Source organism: Cottoperca gobio, chromosome 8, assembly GCF_900634415.1.
Source record: "Cottoperca gobio chromosome 8, fCotGob3.1, whole genome shotgun sequence".
Lineage (NCBI taxonomy): Eukaryota > Metazoa > Chordata > Actinopteri > Perciformes > Bovichtidae > Cottoperca > Cottoperca gobio.
The window spans coordinates 19,185,069-19,203,298 of record NC_041362.1 but is presented as its reverse complement, the minus strand read 5'-3'; the positions used below and the strand labels follow the sequence as shown (position 1 = coordinate 19,203,298).

General features: G+C 41.4%; 2 protein-coding genes across 2 annotated transcripts; both read right to left on the bottom strand.

Moving 5' to 3' along the window:
- Positions 1-4,779: 4,779 nt before the first annotated feature.
- On the bottom strand, positions 4,780-6,644 carry LOC115011877 (ferritin, liver middle subunit). Its single transcript, XM_029437142.1, has 4 exons — positions 6,333-6,644; positions 5,724-5,870; positions 5,303-5,428; positions 4,780-5,201 (listed from the first exon to the last, which is right to left on the bottom strand). Exons 1-4 carry the CDS (start codon positions 6,432-6,434, stop codon positions 5,046-5,048), a joined length of 531 nt encoding a protein of 176 aa, XP_029293002.1. The 5' UTR covers positions 6,435-6,644; the 3' UTR covers positions 4,780-5,045.
- A 6,608-nt stretch (positions 6,645-13,252) lies between these two features.
- Positions 13,253-15,160, bottom strand: LOC115011879 (ferritin, liver middle subunit). The gene is made up of 4 exons (XM_029437143.1): positions 14,850-15,160; positions 14,241-14,387; positions 13,776-13,901; positions 13,253-13,674 (listed from the first exon to the last, which is right to left on the bottom strand). The coding sequence occupies exons 1-4, from the start codon at positions 14,949-14,951 to the stop codon at positions 13,519-13,521; spliced, it is 531 nt and encodes a 176-aa protein (XP_029293003.1). The 5' UTR covers positions 14,952-15,160; the 3' UTR covers positions 13,253-13,518.
- Positions 15,161-18,230: the final 3,070 nt, after the last annotated feature.

Sequence of the window (18,230 nt, the reverse complement as noted above, 5' to 3'; positions counted from 1 at the left end):
AGGCTTGCAATATTTCAGTTGATTTGTAATGAATCCAGAATGCATGACATTTTTGTTTTTTTAATTGCATTACAGAAAATAAAGAACTTTATCACAATATTCTAATTTTCTGAGACAGTCCTGTATGCCTATGCAGAGAGCTGTCCACCTCATCAGGTATGAAATGTTTTGGTTGTGGGGAGGAGGGACACACCGCAAGAGCCTGTCCGAGGCGCGGGGACCCAGCTCCGTCTGGTCCAGGAGGGGCGGCGGCTGCTGCGGCGGAGGGCTCTACACCGAGGTTAGCCGTGGCTCTGGCGGGGGGATCTCCGCCAGCCGCTCCAGCTGTGCCCGATCTGGCGCAAGAGGTGTGTGGTGTTATTTTAAGTGGTGTGGGGAAAAATAATGGTGGAAAAAATGACCAAGATATTCTAGGTGGAGTAGGAGGAAGTGAAGTCGAAAAAAACAAGGAGGGAGAAGAGGAGCAGGTAGAGGAGAAAGGTGGGTTGGGAGGAGAGCAGGTAAAAGAGGCAGGTGATTTGGGAGGAGAGCAGGTAAAAGAGGCAGGTGATTTGGGAGGAGAGCAGGTGAAGGAGGCAAGTGATTTGGGAGGAAAGCAGGTGAAGGAGGCAGGAGAGGTCCGCGTAGAGGAGGTAGAGGAAGCGGAAATGGAGGAGGAGGAGGCAGCAGTAGCACTGGAGACCTGCTGCCAAATGTAAGAAAAGGTCAAAGAAAGCATCCAGCGATGCTAAAAACAGTAAAGTTGGTGAATAGGGACAGACTGTAAGAAGGCAGGGACAGGCCGACGAGAGTCTGTGAAGATGAGTGTGTGTTTGACAGCAGTGATATCCCTGGTTTTATTTTAAGCACTTTATTTTAAAGAGTTTGTACAAATGAAAAATATGTAAATAAAGTGTTTTTTGAAAAGTCTAAATAAATCTCTCTCTCTCTCTCCCTCCCCCTCCTGCTTCTGTGTTAATCTCCACTGTTTACCTCACTGCCAACTACTTACGTCCGCCTACACTGTAAAAAAGTCCATCTTTAAGAACCAGTCCATCTAACACTATTTTACAGTGTACCAGCTCTCCCACCCTTCATGTGTCTCCCGGTGACTCCTAATCTGCAGAGTGGAGACAGTGGAGGGACGCTGATTTGTTGTCAAAATACAAATAGGGATTTAAATGATTGCATTTATATTTTAAAAATAAGATGAATTAAAGAGATCATCAGTTGAAATCCTCTGTGGCTGGAGTAGTTCAGTGCTTTCAGGTTCAGCACCAACAGCTGTCAGTCGTAGGGAACCGTCACCCTGACACGTGTATGATTGTAGTAAGGTCATGACCCCTGCAGAATGGGACTTGAGCAGCTGTGTCTGACTGACATAGTATAATATTGATGGATCATGAAAGATCACACTTGCTGCTATCAATCTCTAGCAGGTGTCTCAGGGTTCATCAGGGCAGGAAGTAATGAATGCATTTGAAGCTCATAGACATCATTTAATAATTCTGTGCATTTTTTTGATTTGATGGAAATGGAAATTGAGGATTTATTTTAATGGTCACACACAAATACACAGCACACACAGTGAAATTTAGATCCTGCATTTAACCCATCCTAGTATTAGGAGCAGAACTCAAAACTTCTTTGGGTTAGGGCAGGGGTCGGGAACCTTTTTGGCTGGGAGAGCCATAAAAGCCAAATATTTTTTTTATGTATTTCCTTGAGAGCCATATATATAAATTTGAATGCAACTTTATGCGTGCATTTTTTAAGAATAACACGTCTCCGAGTACTAATAGAGGTATCAGTGTTGCATTGAACAGGAGCTCTTTTATTAAATAAACTAAACGCTTACGTTATTTATCTCATTTATGTGCACGTTTCAGTGTTTACTGCACGGGTGTCAAACTCAAGGCAATTATATCCGGCCCGCGAGAAAATGTCATATGTCTGTCATAACTGGCCCGCCAGTTTTGGTAATTAAATCAATGCATGGCACAACCACGGGAAAATACATTTGAGGAAGTATCTAAATATGTGACTGGAATGAAAGTTTTTGGAAAGCAAAGGGAAAGACACCACAGATCTCTGGGACGATGTGAGCTGGACTGTTTGTGCGACATAATGAAGCATCTCACTGTTAAACCTGCAGCTTCAGGGCCGTGTGATCACAGACATGTGTGATGCCGAGCTGCCTGTGGGAGACTCGGATGCAGCAGGAAACTTTGGTCACTACGTGTTTCCAAACACTGACAAACATCTCCACCTCTGTGTTCCCGACTGCATTCTGCTGATCAACTGAGACCATTTGCCGACTTTGCTGCTCAGATATTTTAATTGAACTGCTCAGCAACCCGTCTGCAGTTGACTTAAATATGTTCCATATCTTTTTGCACTTTATGTGTACCCTGTTCAATACATGTGGACCGTGTTTGGCCCTCGACGTAGTCCCAGTTTTTAATGTTGGCCCCCCCCCGGTCTACTGCTTGCTTTGCGCAGTCTCGCGACGGGCGGGGCTCCGCCCCCTACACACACACGCACACACACACACACACACACACACACACACAGCGGAGGAAAGGAGAGGGGAGAACTAAAAACAAATCCGCTGCTAAATGTTTTACTTTAAAATGGCACAGTATAATTATTTATTACTTGTTAAGTTAAAAAATGTCAGCTCAAAATTGTCTGCGAGCCATATCGCGTTATCGAAAGAGCCATATATGGCTCGCGAGCCATAGGTTCCCGACCCCTGGGTTAGGGTTAAATACAAATTCACACTGCCTTTCCTTCGACATGTCTACAACACCAAATTAAGGGTGTTGCGCATACCTGTCAACCCTCCCGTTTTTCCCAGGATTATCCCGTATTTTTACTTCTATCCCGTTTTTCTCCTGTTTAAATATTTTCCCGTAATTATCCCGTAGTTTTAACCTTTCAAAAAAAAATAGGCCTAATTAAAAAAAGTGTAAAGTGGCCTCCGGTAAAACAAATGGCAGTATTATGTTTCATTTTAGCTGAAAAACGTTATCCGCCAGTAGAAGAAGAAAACAGGAACAATAACACAGAAGGTGAAGACTAAAGCATATGGATGAGAGTCAAAGTGAAGACGCAGTTGTACCTGCCAAACAAGTTAAGTTATGCAAGTACCTGACAAATGAGATGGCAAACTCGTGCTTTTTGTAAAGTGTGCCATTCAGATGTTAGCATCGCACACGACGGAATAAGCGATGTTCACCAGCATGAACAATCGTCCAAGCACAAGCACGCCAAGAGGCACAAACACACACTGTCAATGACTTCATATGTGACAAGAACTGTGTCGGAGGCAGACCAAGTGACCAAAGCTGAGGGAAAGATGTCGATGCTTTGCGCTAAAAATAATGTAGCGTTCAGCTTCTGCGATGATTTCAGTCGCAGTGTAGCGGACATGTTTCCCGACTCTGCCATCGCAAGGAAGTCCTCGTGGGGGGAAACAAAAGCCACACAACTCATCACTCATCAAATATATTGATAAGTAAAATACATAAATCTTATAAACATGTCTGTACAAGTAATACATACTTTAAATAAACATGTATTTCCTGAATGTAAATACCCGTCCCTTATGTGTTTACGTTTTCCGTTGTATATATGTTATTAGAGACATTCTTATTGACAATTATCTGTATCTAATTTCAGGAATATCGCTCACATTTTTGAGTGATTAATAAAGATTCTTCAAAAACGAGATTCTTCTTCAATAATAATGTTAATAATACACATATTCCCTTTCACTATCCATTAGTGCAATGGGAGGGTTGTGTCTTATGGTTACTGACTCTCTCTCCGCCTCCCTAGACTCATTCTATGAGAGAAAGAGACGAAACGCACAGTAAACCAAGTTAAATATGAATTTAAGGGAAGCATCGCAATATTATTATCGTGAATTCTTGTGTCCACGATAATCGTGTAGTGAATATCTGATGTTGTGACAGCCCCACACCACGTTAGGTTGATGGAAGGTGGAAGTGACTGTGCGTGCAGTACCGAGCATGTCCAGCAGATGGTGATGGTGTATTACAAAACCCATCCTGAGCGAGCTGTGTGCAAAGCTCTCCTGCCACACCTCGGAAGTGTTATGTTGACCATTCATACCTGTCAACATTGGAATTTCAAAATAAGGGAGGGTTGACAGGTATGTGACCTTTGTGATATTGGGCTATATAAATGAAATTGACTTGAACATGTCTTCATTGTCCAAATGTGGAAAGCAAAGCACTTTATACTTCTACTCCACAATATTATAATTATTTGATGAGTTACTTTGAAGATTCAGATTATTTATATAACAATCAAGAAGTAAATATGTAATATTACACAAGATAAGACTAACCCTCAGAGGAAAAAGCTACTGAACAGTATGTAAAGTAATTCAAACTAAAGCTTCACCTTTACCAACTGCAACATTAAAGCAATTATAATCCACAATATTCAGAAACAGGGCAATTAATATACATTTTAGCATGTTTTGAGGTTAATTTAGTATTTTTACTTCAGAGATCTTCCACCGGTCAAAAAGATCGTCACTTTGTGGTTTGAAGTTCCTGGTTTGTAAGAGTTTCTTTGAGACACGGCTCAGAAGGCCCATTCAGTAATCCATCCATAATATGGTAATTTCATTTGAAGATTAATATAGCTTTACTTGAGCTCCAGTCAAAATATGCTGACATTATTTGCAATTTCAAAAGCTCTGGTTGGATTCAATGTTTAAATCAACATGAACAGTTATGCAACAGATTTAGACAGACACCAGAATCCAGCTCAAAAGGTTTATTCAGTAACAGAAACAGTCAGTCGCTGTTAAAAATGTCACACAAGAGGAGTCTTATAGGTAATGAGGGCAAAGCCATAACGTGATGAACATCATCCTTCCACATGACATTTAACAGACACCATCAGAACTTATCAACTTTATAGGTTAAGCAGATTATACAGAGTTATGCTCCGTGAACAACAGCTGGAGCATTTTAAAGCTTGCGTGTCATCATCTGCACTCCAGGCTCAACCCTTGGGCTCTGTGCTTAGCTCTTGCTGCCCAGAGTGTGCTTGTCAAACAGGTACTCTGCCATCTTGTTGGTATGGGCTTCCATGCGGGAGAGGTTGGCGATGTAGTCTCCCAGCTTCTTGATGGCCTCCACCTGCTCGTTCAGGTAGTGGGTCTCCAGGAAGTCGCACATCTGAGGACAGGATGAGACAAAGTTTACTAAAATGATCCCAGCGCACACAAGTTTGTAGTTAACCCAGGACCCTTTTACATTACGAGACTAATCCCACTTACATGAGGGTCTCCATGCTGAGAGGACAGCTTGTGCAGGTCCAACAGAGCCTGGTTGACATTCTTCTCCAGCTGCAAGGCGCACTGCATGGCCTCCAGTCCGCTACCCCACTCGTCACGGTCCGGTTTCTACAGAGGAAAAAACATTTAATGTCAGCAGACATTATATATTAAAAATAACCTCGAGATTAGCACTGGTATTTGATTACTGGAGGAAATTTATTTTCCAGACTGATTTAAGAAAGCATGCAGCCGTGATATAACACTATAGTACACTGAAGATATTAGGATGAATCCTGTACAGTAAAAAAAGTCTTCAGTCCTAGTCGCAAATTGCAGGGAATGAGTGTCACAACACAGGTTAATCCCAGTGTATTTGTAGTACACAGGGTGCAACAGATTGAGTTCTCTAGTCTTCACTCACCTTGATGTCCTGCAGGAAGATGCGTCCTCCTCTGTTGTTCTGGAAAGCCAGCAGCTTCTCAGAGTGCTCCCTCTCCTCATCACTGTTCTCCTTGAAGAAATGGGCAAAGCCTTGGAGGGCCACATCATCACGGGAGAAGTAAAAGGCCTGTGAGGGGACAAGAGTGGAGGAAAGCAAGAGGTTAAAAACAGTGATTAGCAGACATGACTCATTGAAAACAAAACAGTTGTGACAAACAGTAGTTATGGTGACCGGCAGTGGTCAGTCAGGCACATGAGTCATGACTCTGGAAAGCATAGAGTTTGAAGAGGAGGGAAATCAACAAGCTACATTAGCATGACCGTATATTTGTTGTACTCATTGAGCTGGTCGGGGGCTAAAACTCTGCTTACCTGGCTACACTCGGTGATAAACAACCGAGGTGCAGAAACAGCAAGCTACTACTGAAATACTGCATATTTTATACACAGAATCAGCTATTGTATTTATTATTTCTCATTTTAACACGAAAGTCAGTCAGCCAGTGAGGGTGGGAAATAAGCTATGAAGTCAACACTCAACAGAAGCAGACAATTAGCATAGAACAGCATATAGTCTGGTTTTGCTTACCATGGACGTGTAGGTGTAAGAGGCGAACAGCTCCATGTTGACCATCCGGTTGATGGCGGCCTCGCAATCGCGGTGGTAGTTCTGACGGATCTGGGACTCCATTTTGGCTGGCGTTTCTTTTTCTTAACAAAACAGTACAAAAATAAAACTTTACGACGACTTTGTCAGTAGTGTTCAAGTAGTAGAGGTTCTTCGTGTACGGAATACAGACTAGTCGAAATCCAAAGCGGGACGAAGGAAGAAGTTCCGTTCAAACACTGTTGAAGCAAGAACTCTTCTCGGTTTCCTTCCCTGACGTGTAATGGTTGTTGAGTCGCTGCGTGTATTTATACCCCACGCAGACCTCGTGACAGAGGTGACGTCACTCTACGCATTTCCGCCCATCACTGAGCTCAGACAGCACATGATAGTGAGCTCCCCCCCCCCTCCGCCTTCATGTTTTTATGTCCCATTGATTTATTCTGACTGCTGACAATGACGAAGCAATTTTTCTATCTCAAAAGACAACACACTACACACAGGTTCAAGTGTGTCATTTATATGTGTGAAGTTTCCATTTTCCATTTATTTGCACATTTAGGCCTATAAAAACAATTGTATATTCCTGCTACAGACAAAATCCTCTTCTGTGTTTTGTATTAAATGGGTCATTCCAGAATTGGAGGACATTTCATGTCCCACATATAAAATATCGAATAATCCATGCCCAACAAGTTAAACCATGCATTTGTTGTGTTAAAAATACTTGTCTTGAGACAAAATGTATATAAAGTTGCAGAAAAATTTATTTCAAAATATTATTTTAAATATCAAACACCCCTAAAAAAATGTTTCTCTTGTAATGGTAAAATCATTTTTTTAAATCATAAACATATTTTAAATAACAGTAATTTTACACTTAAAGTGTGTCCCACAACATGCACGCTACCCTGTTACCGAAAACCTTTTAGCTTGGCAGAGGAAGTGAAAGAACTTTTAGTCACATGACACAGAGGAAATTACATCAGCAAGTCATGTGCCACTACCACGGGTAGACCAAGTAAGTACTCCCTTTTTTTATATATTTCCAATCTTTTCACTCTTGATGGAGTGTGGCACTCACACAAACGCAATCCTGTTACTCACATTATGAGACTAAAACAAATACATTTCAAACATATCTTTCTTTAGTTAGATATCTAAGTGTGTCCATTCCTTGACAGTAGCATTACATTGTGCAGCTAGCATTAATTTCTGAGGTAAAAGCTAAAATTAGCATTGATTTGCAACCGGGTTGACATTCAGTAACAGGGTTACATTTCCTTCAGTTTACTCTATTATTTATAGTAAAATGTCATGTGTTTGTATAATTTAGCATAATACAATGTTTTAAATGTATTACTGTATTTTCCATCTATCCATCGTCTACCGCCTATCTGGGGTCGGGTCGCGGGGACAGCAGCTACAGTAGGGAACAAACCCCTTTTCCAGGCCACATCCTCCAGCTCCGACTGGGGGATCCCGAGGCGTTCCCAGGCCAGTGAGGAGATATAATCTCTCCACCGAGTCCTGGGTCTTCCCCGGGGTCTCCTCCCAGCTGGACGTGCCTGGAACACCTCCCTAGGGAGGCGCCCAGGTGGCATCCTTACTAGATGCTGAACCACCTCAACTGGCTCCTTTCAACGTAAAGGAGCAGCGCCTCTACTCCGAGTCTCTCACGGATGGCTGAGCTTCTCACCCTATCTCTAAGGGAGACGCCAGCCACCCGTCTGAGAAAACCCATTTCGGCTGCTTGTACCCGTGATCTCGTTCTTTCGGTCATGACCCAGCCTTCATGACCATAGGTGAGGGTAGGAATGAAGATCGCCCGTTAGATCGAGAGCTCAGCTCTCTTTTCGTCACAATGGTGCGGTAAAGCGACTGCAGTACCGCCCCCGCTACTCCGATTCTCTCGCTCCATTGTCCCCTCACTCGCGAACAAGACCCCGAGGTACTTGAACTCCTTCACTTGGGGTAAAGGCTCATTTCCTACCCGGAGTAGGCAATCCACCGGTTTCCTGCTGAGAGCCATGGCCTCAGATTTGGAGGTGCTGATCCTCATCCCAACCGCTTCACACTCGGCTGCGAACCGATCCAGTGACTGCTGAAGGTCACAGACCGATGATGCCATCAGGACCACATCATCTGCAAAGAGCAACGATGAGATCCTCAGGCCACCGAACTGCAACCCCTCTCCTCCACGACTACGCATCGATATCCTGTCCATGAAAATCACAAACAGGATTGGTCATAAAGCGCAGCCCTGGCGGAGGCCAACATTCACTGGGAAACGAGTCCGACTTACTGCAGAGTATCCGAACACAACTCTCACTTTGGGCGTACAGGGATTGGATGGCTCTCAGAAGTGACCCCCCACCCCATATTCCCACAGCACCTCCCAAAGTATCATCCGTGGGACCCGGTCATGCGCCTTCTCCAGATCCACAAAACACATGTAGACCGGATGGACGTACTCCCAGGCCCCCTCCAGGATCCTTGCGAGAGTGAAGAGTTGGTCCGTTGTTCCACGACCAGGACGGAATCCGCATCGTACCTCTTCAATCAGAGGTTCGACTATCGGCCGAACCCTCCTTTCCAGCACCTTGGAGTAGACTTTACCAGGGAGGCTGAGAAGTGTGATACCCCTGTAGTTGGCACATACTCTCTGGTCCCCCTTTTTGAATAGGGGAACTACCACCCCGGTCTGCCACCCCCTAGGCACTCTCCCAGACTTCCACGCAATGTTGACGAGGCGTGTCCACCAAGACAGCCCCTCAACACCCAAAGCCTTCAGCATTTCTGGACGCATCTCATCAATCCCTGTGGCTTTACCACTGTGGAGTTGTTTGACTACCTCAGTGACCTCCATGTTTTATATTTGTCCAGTGTATATTTGATTATATCCAGTTTGTTGTTGTGTTGACATGTTTGTTATGTATCATTGATACTCTTCATGTTAATCCTTCATTGGAAAATATATATAGAATATTATCAAACAAAATTTCTGTGGTCCTGAGTATTTATTTGTCACATTTATGTCATGATCTACAACCAAAAGTAATGTAGCCATTCAACCCTGTTACTTTACACAACCCTGTTACTCTCATTTCAACCCTGTTACTATATCATTTTTCTGTTTAAAATAACCTTAAATTATTTTCTCAGCTCACAAAAGTTTAAACTAATGTCCTTTTTAATGGCTTGATTAATTATATGCATAATGTATTTGAGCAAATATTTCAAATGAAATACTGAAATTGGTCAAAAGAAACGTGTGACAATTGAAAGGTTGGGTAAGTTTTATCCAAAACTACATGAGTATTTAATATAAATGGGACTTTCTTTACTTAATAGGAAATAGTTTTATTGAAGAATGCTTTTAAAAATATTTTTTTTGCTTAATGAGTATGTGTCACAGGGTCGCACAAAACATGGCACATAACAAATAAAACGTCTAATAAAAAGTGTACATTTGATGTCTTTGCTGGACAAATCACCTTTTTTGATTGTTTATTATCTGTTTTTCCTAAATACATAACAAAAAAGAATAAAATAAAAGGTTCAATTTTTCAAAAGTGTTGATGTCTAAATTGTCCTCCAATTCTGGAATGACCCAAATACATTACAACAGGCAATATTAAAATAGAAATTGTGTCCAAACTGTTTCTTATCAAAGCAGGTTATCACAAGTATTTGCAACTGCCAATGACAAACATCATGACGTTGGCGACGCTGCAGAATAACTTCCAATAACTTTACAATAATTTGTTTCCATGCAGTTTCAGAGTCACTGATAGTCACTGGATTGCTGGCTAATACTCTCCATATATTAAGACAATCTTTAGACCTCGTGTGAGTTATATTGTAGTTTACTTTGACCCTACAGCCAAATGAAACTTGTTTTACCTTGTAAATACACCACGACATCTAAAAAACAGCTGATAACGTGTTTACAACCAAAGTGGTTTTTATCGCATTACTCAATACCACGGCGCTGTTGCGAGACACTACAGAGTCTGAAAAGCCTGAAATGTCCTAACAACATGGGAACCAAGAAAATGCTGCTTTTGCATTTTGATTGTGAAGAGAGTTGAGTTTTGTCCTCTTCTAAACTTGAATATTATGCTTTACTTTTAAACTTTAAGTAAATAGTGCGAGACACATCATCTTTGCCCTCATCAGCCTACAATAAACTAATACAGTACCGTGAGCCAGTAGATTTCCACACATATAGAGCCGAGTCCAGGTGGACTTTAAAGGCCTGTCTGCTTTGTTCCGCTTCTGTGCTGTGCATTTTCCAGGGATTAAATGTAATCTTACCTGAACTGCTATTATAACTCTGCTGGTGAAGGTAACTTGAATTGTAGTAGTTATGTATATTATGTAGTAGAATGTTTGCAGTGCTGTCCAAAAAGAGGCCTTTATTGTTACAAATAAATGTTTCACATGGGGCCTCTGCTGAAAGATGTCACCAAGAGTAAAGAAAGCATTATACACACCTTTAATTGAACAGATATTCCACTTATTGCACACAGTAACAAATGCATTTCAAAAGTGATATGTTCATATTTCAATATATTTGTCCCATGATTGGGTCGTGTGTAGATGGCTGCCTGACTCTCGATTTGTGAAACTCTCGCCAGATGGTTGATCTTAGGCATTGACCTCGGATGGTTCTGGTTAGGATGGGTTGTCGGACAGCGAGTCAGGAGAGTTTTTGCAAAGTTTCGTTAATCAAGACATGTAGACATTACCCCATTATAGCTGGTAGTTAGCATAGCATCCATATACAGGCTTGTTTACACCACTGCTACCGTTCAGCTGTTTCTGTACAGGGCTTTATTCTAGAAACTTCTAGAAACACTGATGTGGTTGTCGGCACAGAAGCAGGTGACTATGCTCTTTCCTGGCGGACACTTTTTGCAAAAGTTACTTCACTCTTGTACAAAAGCTTTAAAACCTGCATGGAAAATTGCTAATGTTAGTAAAAGATGTTAATACCACACATGGGCCAAATCCTTCCAAAAACATCTCATGTCTTAAGGTTGCTTCGTGAAATGTAAGAAGATATGGGCTAACATCAGGCAGATATGCAAGAGTTAACCTGTTGTGCATTAACTGTATTTTCCAGAAACCAGGGAACAATAAAACTGAATTTGAAAAGATAAGTACTTGGAATTACAGAACAATATCTGCAGCTAACATTATACCTACATTCTCATACTTGCAAAAAAGTGACTCAGCAATTCAGACAGCACCCGTCTTTATTTTGTGCAGTGTTATGTAGCACGATAAATCAGCCTTGTATAAGAGTGGGCTCAGGTTCAACTGAGGATTGTGCTGTGTCATTGCTGTGACTCAGCACTCCAGTTTCAAGGGAGGAGTCTTGTGACCAAGGACATGTCTGACAGGAAGTTTGCCTCAGTGCTCTGCTGGCTGGAACCAGCATGGGAAAACAAAACAAGAAAGTAAAATAAAAGGAACAAATAACTGCGATTAAATGGAAACTGTGTTTGAACCAAAGTGTGTCTAATCTCATAACTGCGTACATGTTTGAATGGTTCAATATGTATTGGTTAATTTAAAGAATTGTAATAGTTACACTAATTCAACTAATAGCCAAGTTGATCTTTATTGAAATAATATTATCAAGCACATGATTTTTTCTGCTGTATTCGGGAAAAACTGAAGTTAAACTGAAGTTAAACTTAATCAAACGTTCCAGAGTTTTAAAAACAAAAGATACAAAACTGCTCGATGGACATTTAACTCAATAGCAAGTGAGGTTCATAGTTTGGATGTCATTGAAGTGTTTCGTTGATGAGCAGCAATCAATTGACCAACAGGCCGGTGTTGACATCCATAAAGTTGTAAAAAAAGACAAGAGACAAGAGAGTGGATAAATTCATTAAATGACCTTCTTTAATTATGGCTTTTAGACAGTGACACCCACAGTGTCATTCTCTGGAAACACACAGAGGCGACAGGTTTGACAAAGTGAACGTGGACATGAAAACTAAATTGCATTAGGAATGTTTGCTCCATGTGCACTTCCAAGGCTGAAAGGTTACGGTATTATTGTACAGTAATAAAGATATACAGGACATTTGCGTCATTAGATTGACACAAGATGTATTTCTGCTCAGTCATTGAGAGAACGCAGATGAGGTTTCAGGTTGTAGTCTGAAAAAAGGAATCAATAAAGAAATACCACTTTTACTACAACTGAGACATTTTATTGAAACAATGACAGATTCTACCACGTGTGATACTTTAGGGCAACTCTAAATGTCTATAGCCTTCCGAATACAGTTTGATGATATCAGAAGATCAGAGGTAGAAAGACTAAACGGCCTATTTGATGCAGAAATAGCATCTTACTGTAGTAACAGCAGCCCGTTTGTCATGTTGCTGAGGTGTATTGTACGACTGATACGTGATACTATTTGGCACAACAGGCAATAATGTCCCACTGAGTTTCCCCCCCCCCCCCATTTAAAAAGGTTAAGGCTTGTATTCTTGTCTATTCGAATGAAAAAAAAAAACCAGAATAGATCCTACGAGCCATTATCATCAGTGTAGTCGTCCTTCATTGTCATCCATGTTAAAAACACAAAGAAAGGTGTACCGCTACATTAACGGGACTCTTTCATTTTAAAATGACTACTGTAGTTTATTCTGGAAATGTAATGTCAGGTTGGCGTGGTTCTGTTTGAGGTGAGAGGAATAAGCTACACTGCCTGAATAATGAAGCAACATTTAACAAACACCCCTGAGCTCCAGTCAAAATATGCTGACATGATTTGCAATTTCAAAAGACAAATCCTTTCAAAAGCTCTGGTTGGATTCAATGTTTAAATCAACATGAACAGTTATGCAACAGATTTAGACAGACACCAGAATCCAGCTCAAAAGGTTTATTCAGTAACAGAAACAGTCAGTCGCTGTTAAAAATGTCACACAAGAGGAGTCTTATAGGTAATGAGGGCAAAGCCATAACGTGATGAACATCATCCTTCCACATGACATTTAACAGACACCATCAGAACTTATCAACTTTATAGGTTAAGCAGATTATACAGAGTTATGCTCCGTGAACAACAGCTGGAGCATTTTAAAGCTTGCGTGTCATCATCTGCACTCCAGGCTCAACCCTTGGGCTCTGTGTTTAGCTCTTGCTGCCCAGAGTGTGCTTGTCAAACAGGTACTCTGCCATCTTGTTGGTATGGGCTTCCATGCGGGAGAGGTTGGCGATGTAGTCTCCCAGCTTCTTGATGGCCTCCACCTGCTCGTTCAGGTAGTGGGTCTCCAGGAAGTCGCACATCTGAGGACAGGATGAGACAAAGTTTACTAAAATGATCCCAGCGCACACAAGTTTGTAGTTAACCCAGGACCCTTTTACATTACGAGACTAATCCCACTTACATGAGGGTCTCCATGCTGAGAGGACAGCTTGTGCAGGTCCAACAGAGCCTGGTTGACATTCTTCTCCAGCTGCAAGGCGCACTGCATGGCCTCCAGTCCGCTACCCCACTCGTCACGGTCCGGTTTCTACAGAGGAAAAAACATTTAATGTCAGCAGACTGAGCAGACATTATATATTAAGATGCGTGTACGCAGCACCCTCTGTCTCATAACCTCGAGATTAGCACTGGTATTTGATTACTGGAGGAAATTTATTTTCCAGACTGATTTAAGAAAGCATGCAGCCGTGATATAACACTATAGTACACTGAAGATATATTAGGATGAATCCTGTACAGTAAAAAAGTCTTGAGTCCTACAGAATTGGTCGCAAATTGCAGGGAATGAGTGTCACAACACAGGTTAATCCCAGTGTATTTGTAGTACACAGGGTGCAACAGATTGAGTTCTCTAGTCTTCACTCACCTTGATGTCCTGCAGGAAGATGCGTCCTCCTCTGTTGTTCTGGAAAGCCAGCAGCTTCTCAGAGTGCTCCCTCTCCTCATCACTGTTCTCCTTGAAGAAATGGGCAAAGCCTTGGAGGGCCACATCGTCACGGGAGAAGTAAAAGGCCTGTGAGGGGACAAGAGTGGAGGAAAGCAAGAGGTTAAAAACAGTGATTAGCAGACATGACTCATTGAAAACAAAACAGTTGTGACAAACAGTAGTTATGGTGACCGGCAGTGGTCAGTCAGGCACATGAGTCATGACTCTGGAAAGCATAGAGTTTGAAGAGGAGGGAAATCAACAAGCTACATTAGCATGACCGTATATTTGTTGTACTCATTGAGCTGGTCGGGGGCTAAAACTCTGCTTACCTGGCTACACTCGGTGATAAACAACCGAGGTGCAGAAACAGCAAGCTACTACTGAAATACTGCATATTTTATACACAGAATCAGCTATTGTATTTATTATTTCTCATTTTAACACGAAAGTCAGTCAGCCAGTGAGGGTGGGAAATAAGCTATGAAGTCAACACTCAACAGAAGCAGACAATTAGCATAGAACAGCATATAGTCTGGTTTTGCTTACCATGGACGTGTAGGTGTAAGAGGCGAACAGCTCCATGTTGACCATCCGGTTGATGGCGGCCTCGCAATCGCGGTGGTAGTTCTGACGGATCTGGGACTCCATTTTGGCTGGCGTTTCTTTTTCTTAACAAAACAGTACAAAAATAAAACTTTACGACGACTTTGTCAGTAGTGTTCAAGTAGTAGAGGTTCTTCGTGTACGGAATACAGACTAGTCGAAATCCAAAGCGGGACGAAGGAAGAAGTTCCGTTCAAACACTGTTGAAGCAAGAACTCTTCTTGGTTTCCTTCCCTGACGTGTAATGGTTGTTGAGTCGCTGCGTGTATTTATACCCCACGCAGACCTCGTGACAGAGGTGACGTCACTCTACGCATTTCCGCCCATCACTGAGCTCAGACAGCACATGATAGTGAGCTCCCCCCCCCCCCCCCCCGCCTTCATGTTTTTATGTCCCATTGATTTATTCTGACTGCTGACAATGACGAAGCACTTTTTCTATCTCAAAAGACAACACACTACACACAGGTTCAAGTGTGTCATTTATATGTGTGAAGTTCCCATTTTCCCTTTATTTGCACATTTAGGCCTATAAAAACAATTGTATATTCCTGCTACAGACAAAGTTTCAGAGTCACTGATAGTCACTGGATTGCTGGCTAATACTCTCCATATATTAAGACAATCTTTAGACCTCGTGTGAGTTATATTGTAGTTTACTTTGACCCTACAGCCAAATGAAACTTGTTTTACCTTGTAAATACACCACGACATCTAAAAAACAGCTGATAACGTGTTTACAACCAAAGTGGTTTTTATCGCATTACTCAATACCACGGCGCTGTTGCGAGACACTACAGAGTCTGAAAAGCCTGAAATGTCCTAACAACATGGGAACCAAGAAAATGCTGCTTTTGCATTTTGATTGTGAAGAGAGTTGAGTTTTGTCCTCTTCTAAACTTGAATATTATGCTTTACTTTTAAACTTTAAGTAAATAGTGCGAGACACATCATCTTTGCCCTCATCAGCCTACAATAAACTAATACAGTACCGTGAGCCAGTAGATTTCCACACATATAGAGCCGAGTCCAGGTGGACTTTAAAGGCCTGTCTGCTTTGTTCAGCTTCTGTGCTGTGCATTTTCCAGGGATTAAATGTAATCTTACCTGAACTGCTATTATAACTCTGCTGGTGAAGGTAACTTGAATTGTAGTAGTTATGTATATTATGTAGTAGAATGTTTGCAGTGCTGTCCAAAAAGAGGCCTTTATTGTTCACAAATAAATGTTTCACATGGGGCCTCTGCTGAAAGATGTCACCAAGAGTAAAGAAAGCATTATACACACCTTTAATTGAACAGATATTCCACTTATTGCACACAGTAACAAATGCATTTCAAAAGTGATATGTTCATATTTCAATATATTTGTCCCATGATTGGGTCGTGTGTAGATGGCTGCCTGACTCTCGATTTGTGAAACTCTCGCCAGATGGTTGATCTTAGGCATTGACCTCGGATGGTTCTGGTTAGGATGGGTTGTCGGACAGCGAGTCAGGAGAGTTTTTGCAAAGTTTCGTTAATCAAGACATGTAGACATTACCCCATTATAGCTGGTAGTTAGCATAGCATCCATATACAGGCTTGTTTACACCACTGCTACCGTTCAGCTGTTTCTGTACAGGGCTTTATTCTAGAAACTTCTAGAAACACTGATGTGGTTGTCGGCACAGAAGCAGGTGACTATGCTCTTTCCTGGCGGACACTTTTTGCAAAAGTTACTTCACTCTTGTACAAAAGCTTTAAAACCTGCATGGAAAATTACTAATGTTAGGTAAAAGATGTTAATACCACACATGGGCCAAATCCTTCCAAAAACATCTCATGTCTTAAGGTTGCTTCGTGAAATGTAAGAAGATATGGGCTAACATCAGGCAGATATGCAAGAGTTAACCTGTTGTGCATTAACTGTATTTTCCAGAAACCAGGGAACAATAAAACTGAATTTGAAAAGATAAGTACTTGGAATTACAGAACAATATCTGCAGCTAACATTATACCTACATTCTCATACTTGCAAAAAAGTGACTCAGCAATTCAGACAGCACCCGTCTTTATTTTGTGCAGTGTTATGTAGCACGATAAATCAGCCTTGTATAAGAGTGGGCTCAGGTTCAACTGAGGATTGTGCTGTGTCATTGCTGTGACTCAGCACTCCAGTTTCAAGGGAGGAGTCTTGTGACCAAGGACATGTCTGACAGGAAGTTTGCCTCAGTGCTCTGCTGGCTGGAACCAGCATGGGAAAACAAAACAAGAAAGTAAAATAAAAGGAACAAATAACTGCGATTAAATGGAAACTGTGTTTGAACCAAAGTGTGTCTAATCTCATAACTGCGTACATGTTTGAATGGTTCAATATGTATTGGTTAATTTAAAGAATTGTAATAGTTACACTAATTCAACTAATAGCCAAGTTGATCTTTATTGAAATAATATTATCAAGCACATGATTTTTTCTGCTGTATTCGGGAAAAACTGAAGTTAAACTGAAGTTAAACTTAATCAAACGTTCCAGAGTTTTAAAAACAAAAGATACAAAACTGCTCGATGGACATTTAACTCAATAGCAAGTGAGGTTCATAGTTTGGATGTCATTGAAGTGTTTCGTTGATGAGCAGCAATCAATTGACCAACAGGCCGGTGTTGACATCCATAAAGTTGTAAAAAAAGACAAGAGACAAGAGAGTGGATAAATTCATTAAATGACCTTCTTTAATTATGGCTTTTAGACAGTGACACCCACAGTGTCATTCTCTGGAAACACACAGAGGCGACAGGTTTGACAAAGTGAACGTGGACATGAAAACTAAATTGCATTAGGAATGTTTGCTCCATGTGCACTTCCAAGGCTGAAAGGTTACGGTATTATTGTACAGTAATAAAGATATACAGGACATTTGCGTCATTAGATTGACACAAGATGTATTTCTGCTCAGTCATTGAGAGAACGCAGATGAGGTTTCAGGTTGTAGTCTGAAAAAAGGAATCAATAAAGAAATACCACTTTTACTACAACTGAGACATTTTATTGAAACAATGACAGATTCTACCACGTGTGATACTTTAGGGCAACTCTAAATGTCTATAGCCTTCTGAATACAGTTTGATGATATCAGAAGATCAGAGGTAGAAAGACTAAACGGCCTATTTGATGCAGAAATAGCATCTTACTGTAGTAACAGCAGCCCGTTTGTCATGTTGCTGAGGTGTATTGTACGACTGATACGTGATACTATTTGGCACAACAGGCAATAATGTCCCACTGAGTTTCCCCCCCCCCCCCCCATTTAAAAAGGTTAAGGCTTGTATTCTTGTCTATTCGAAT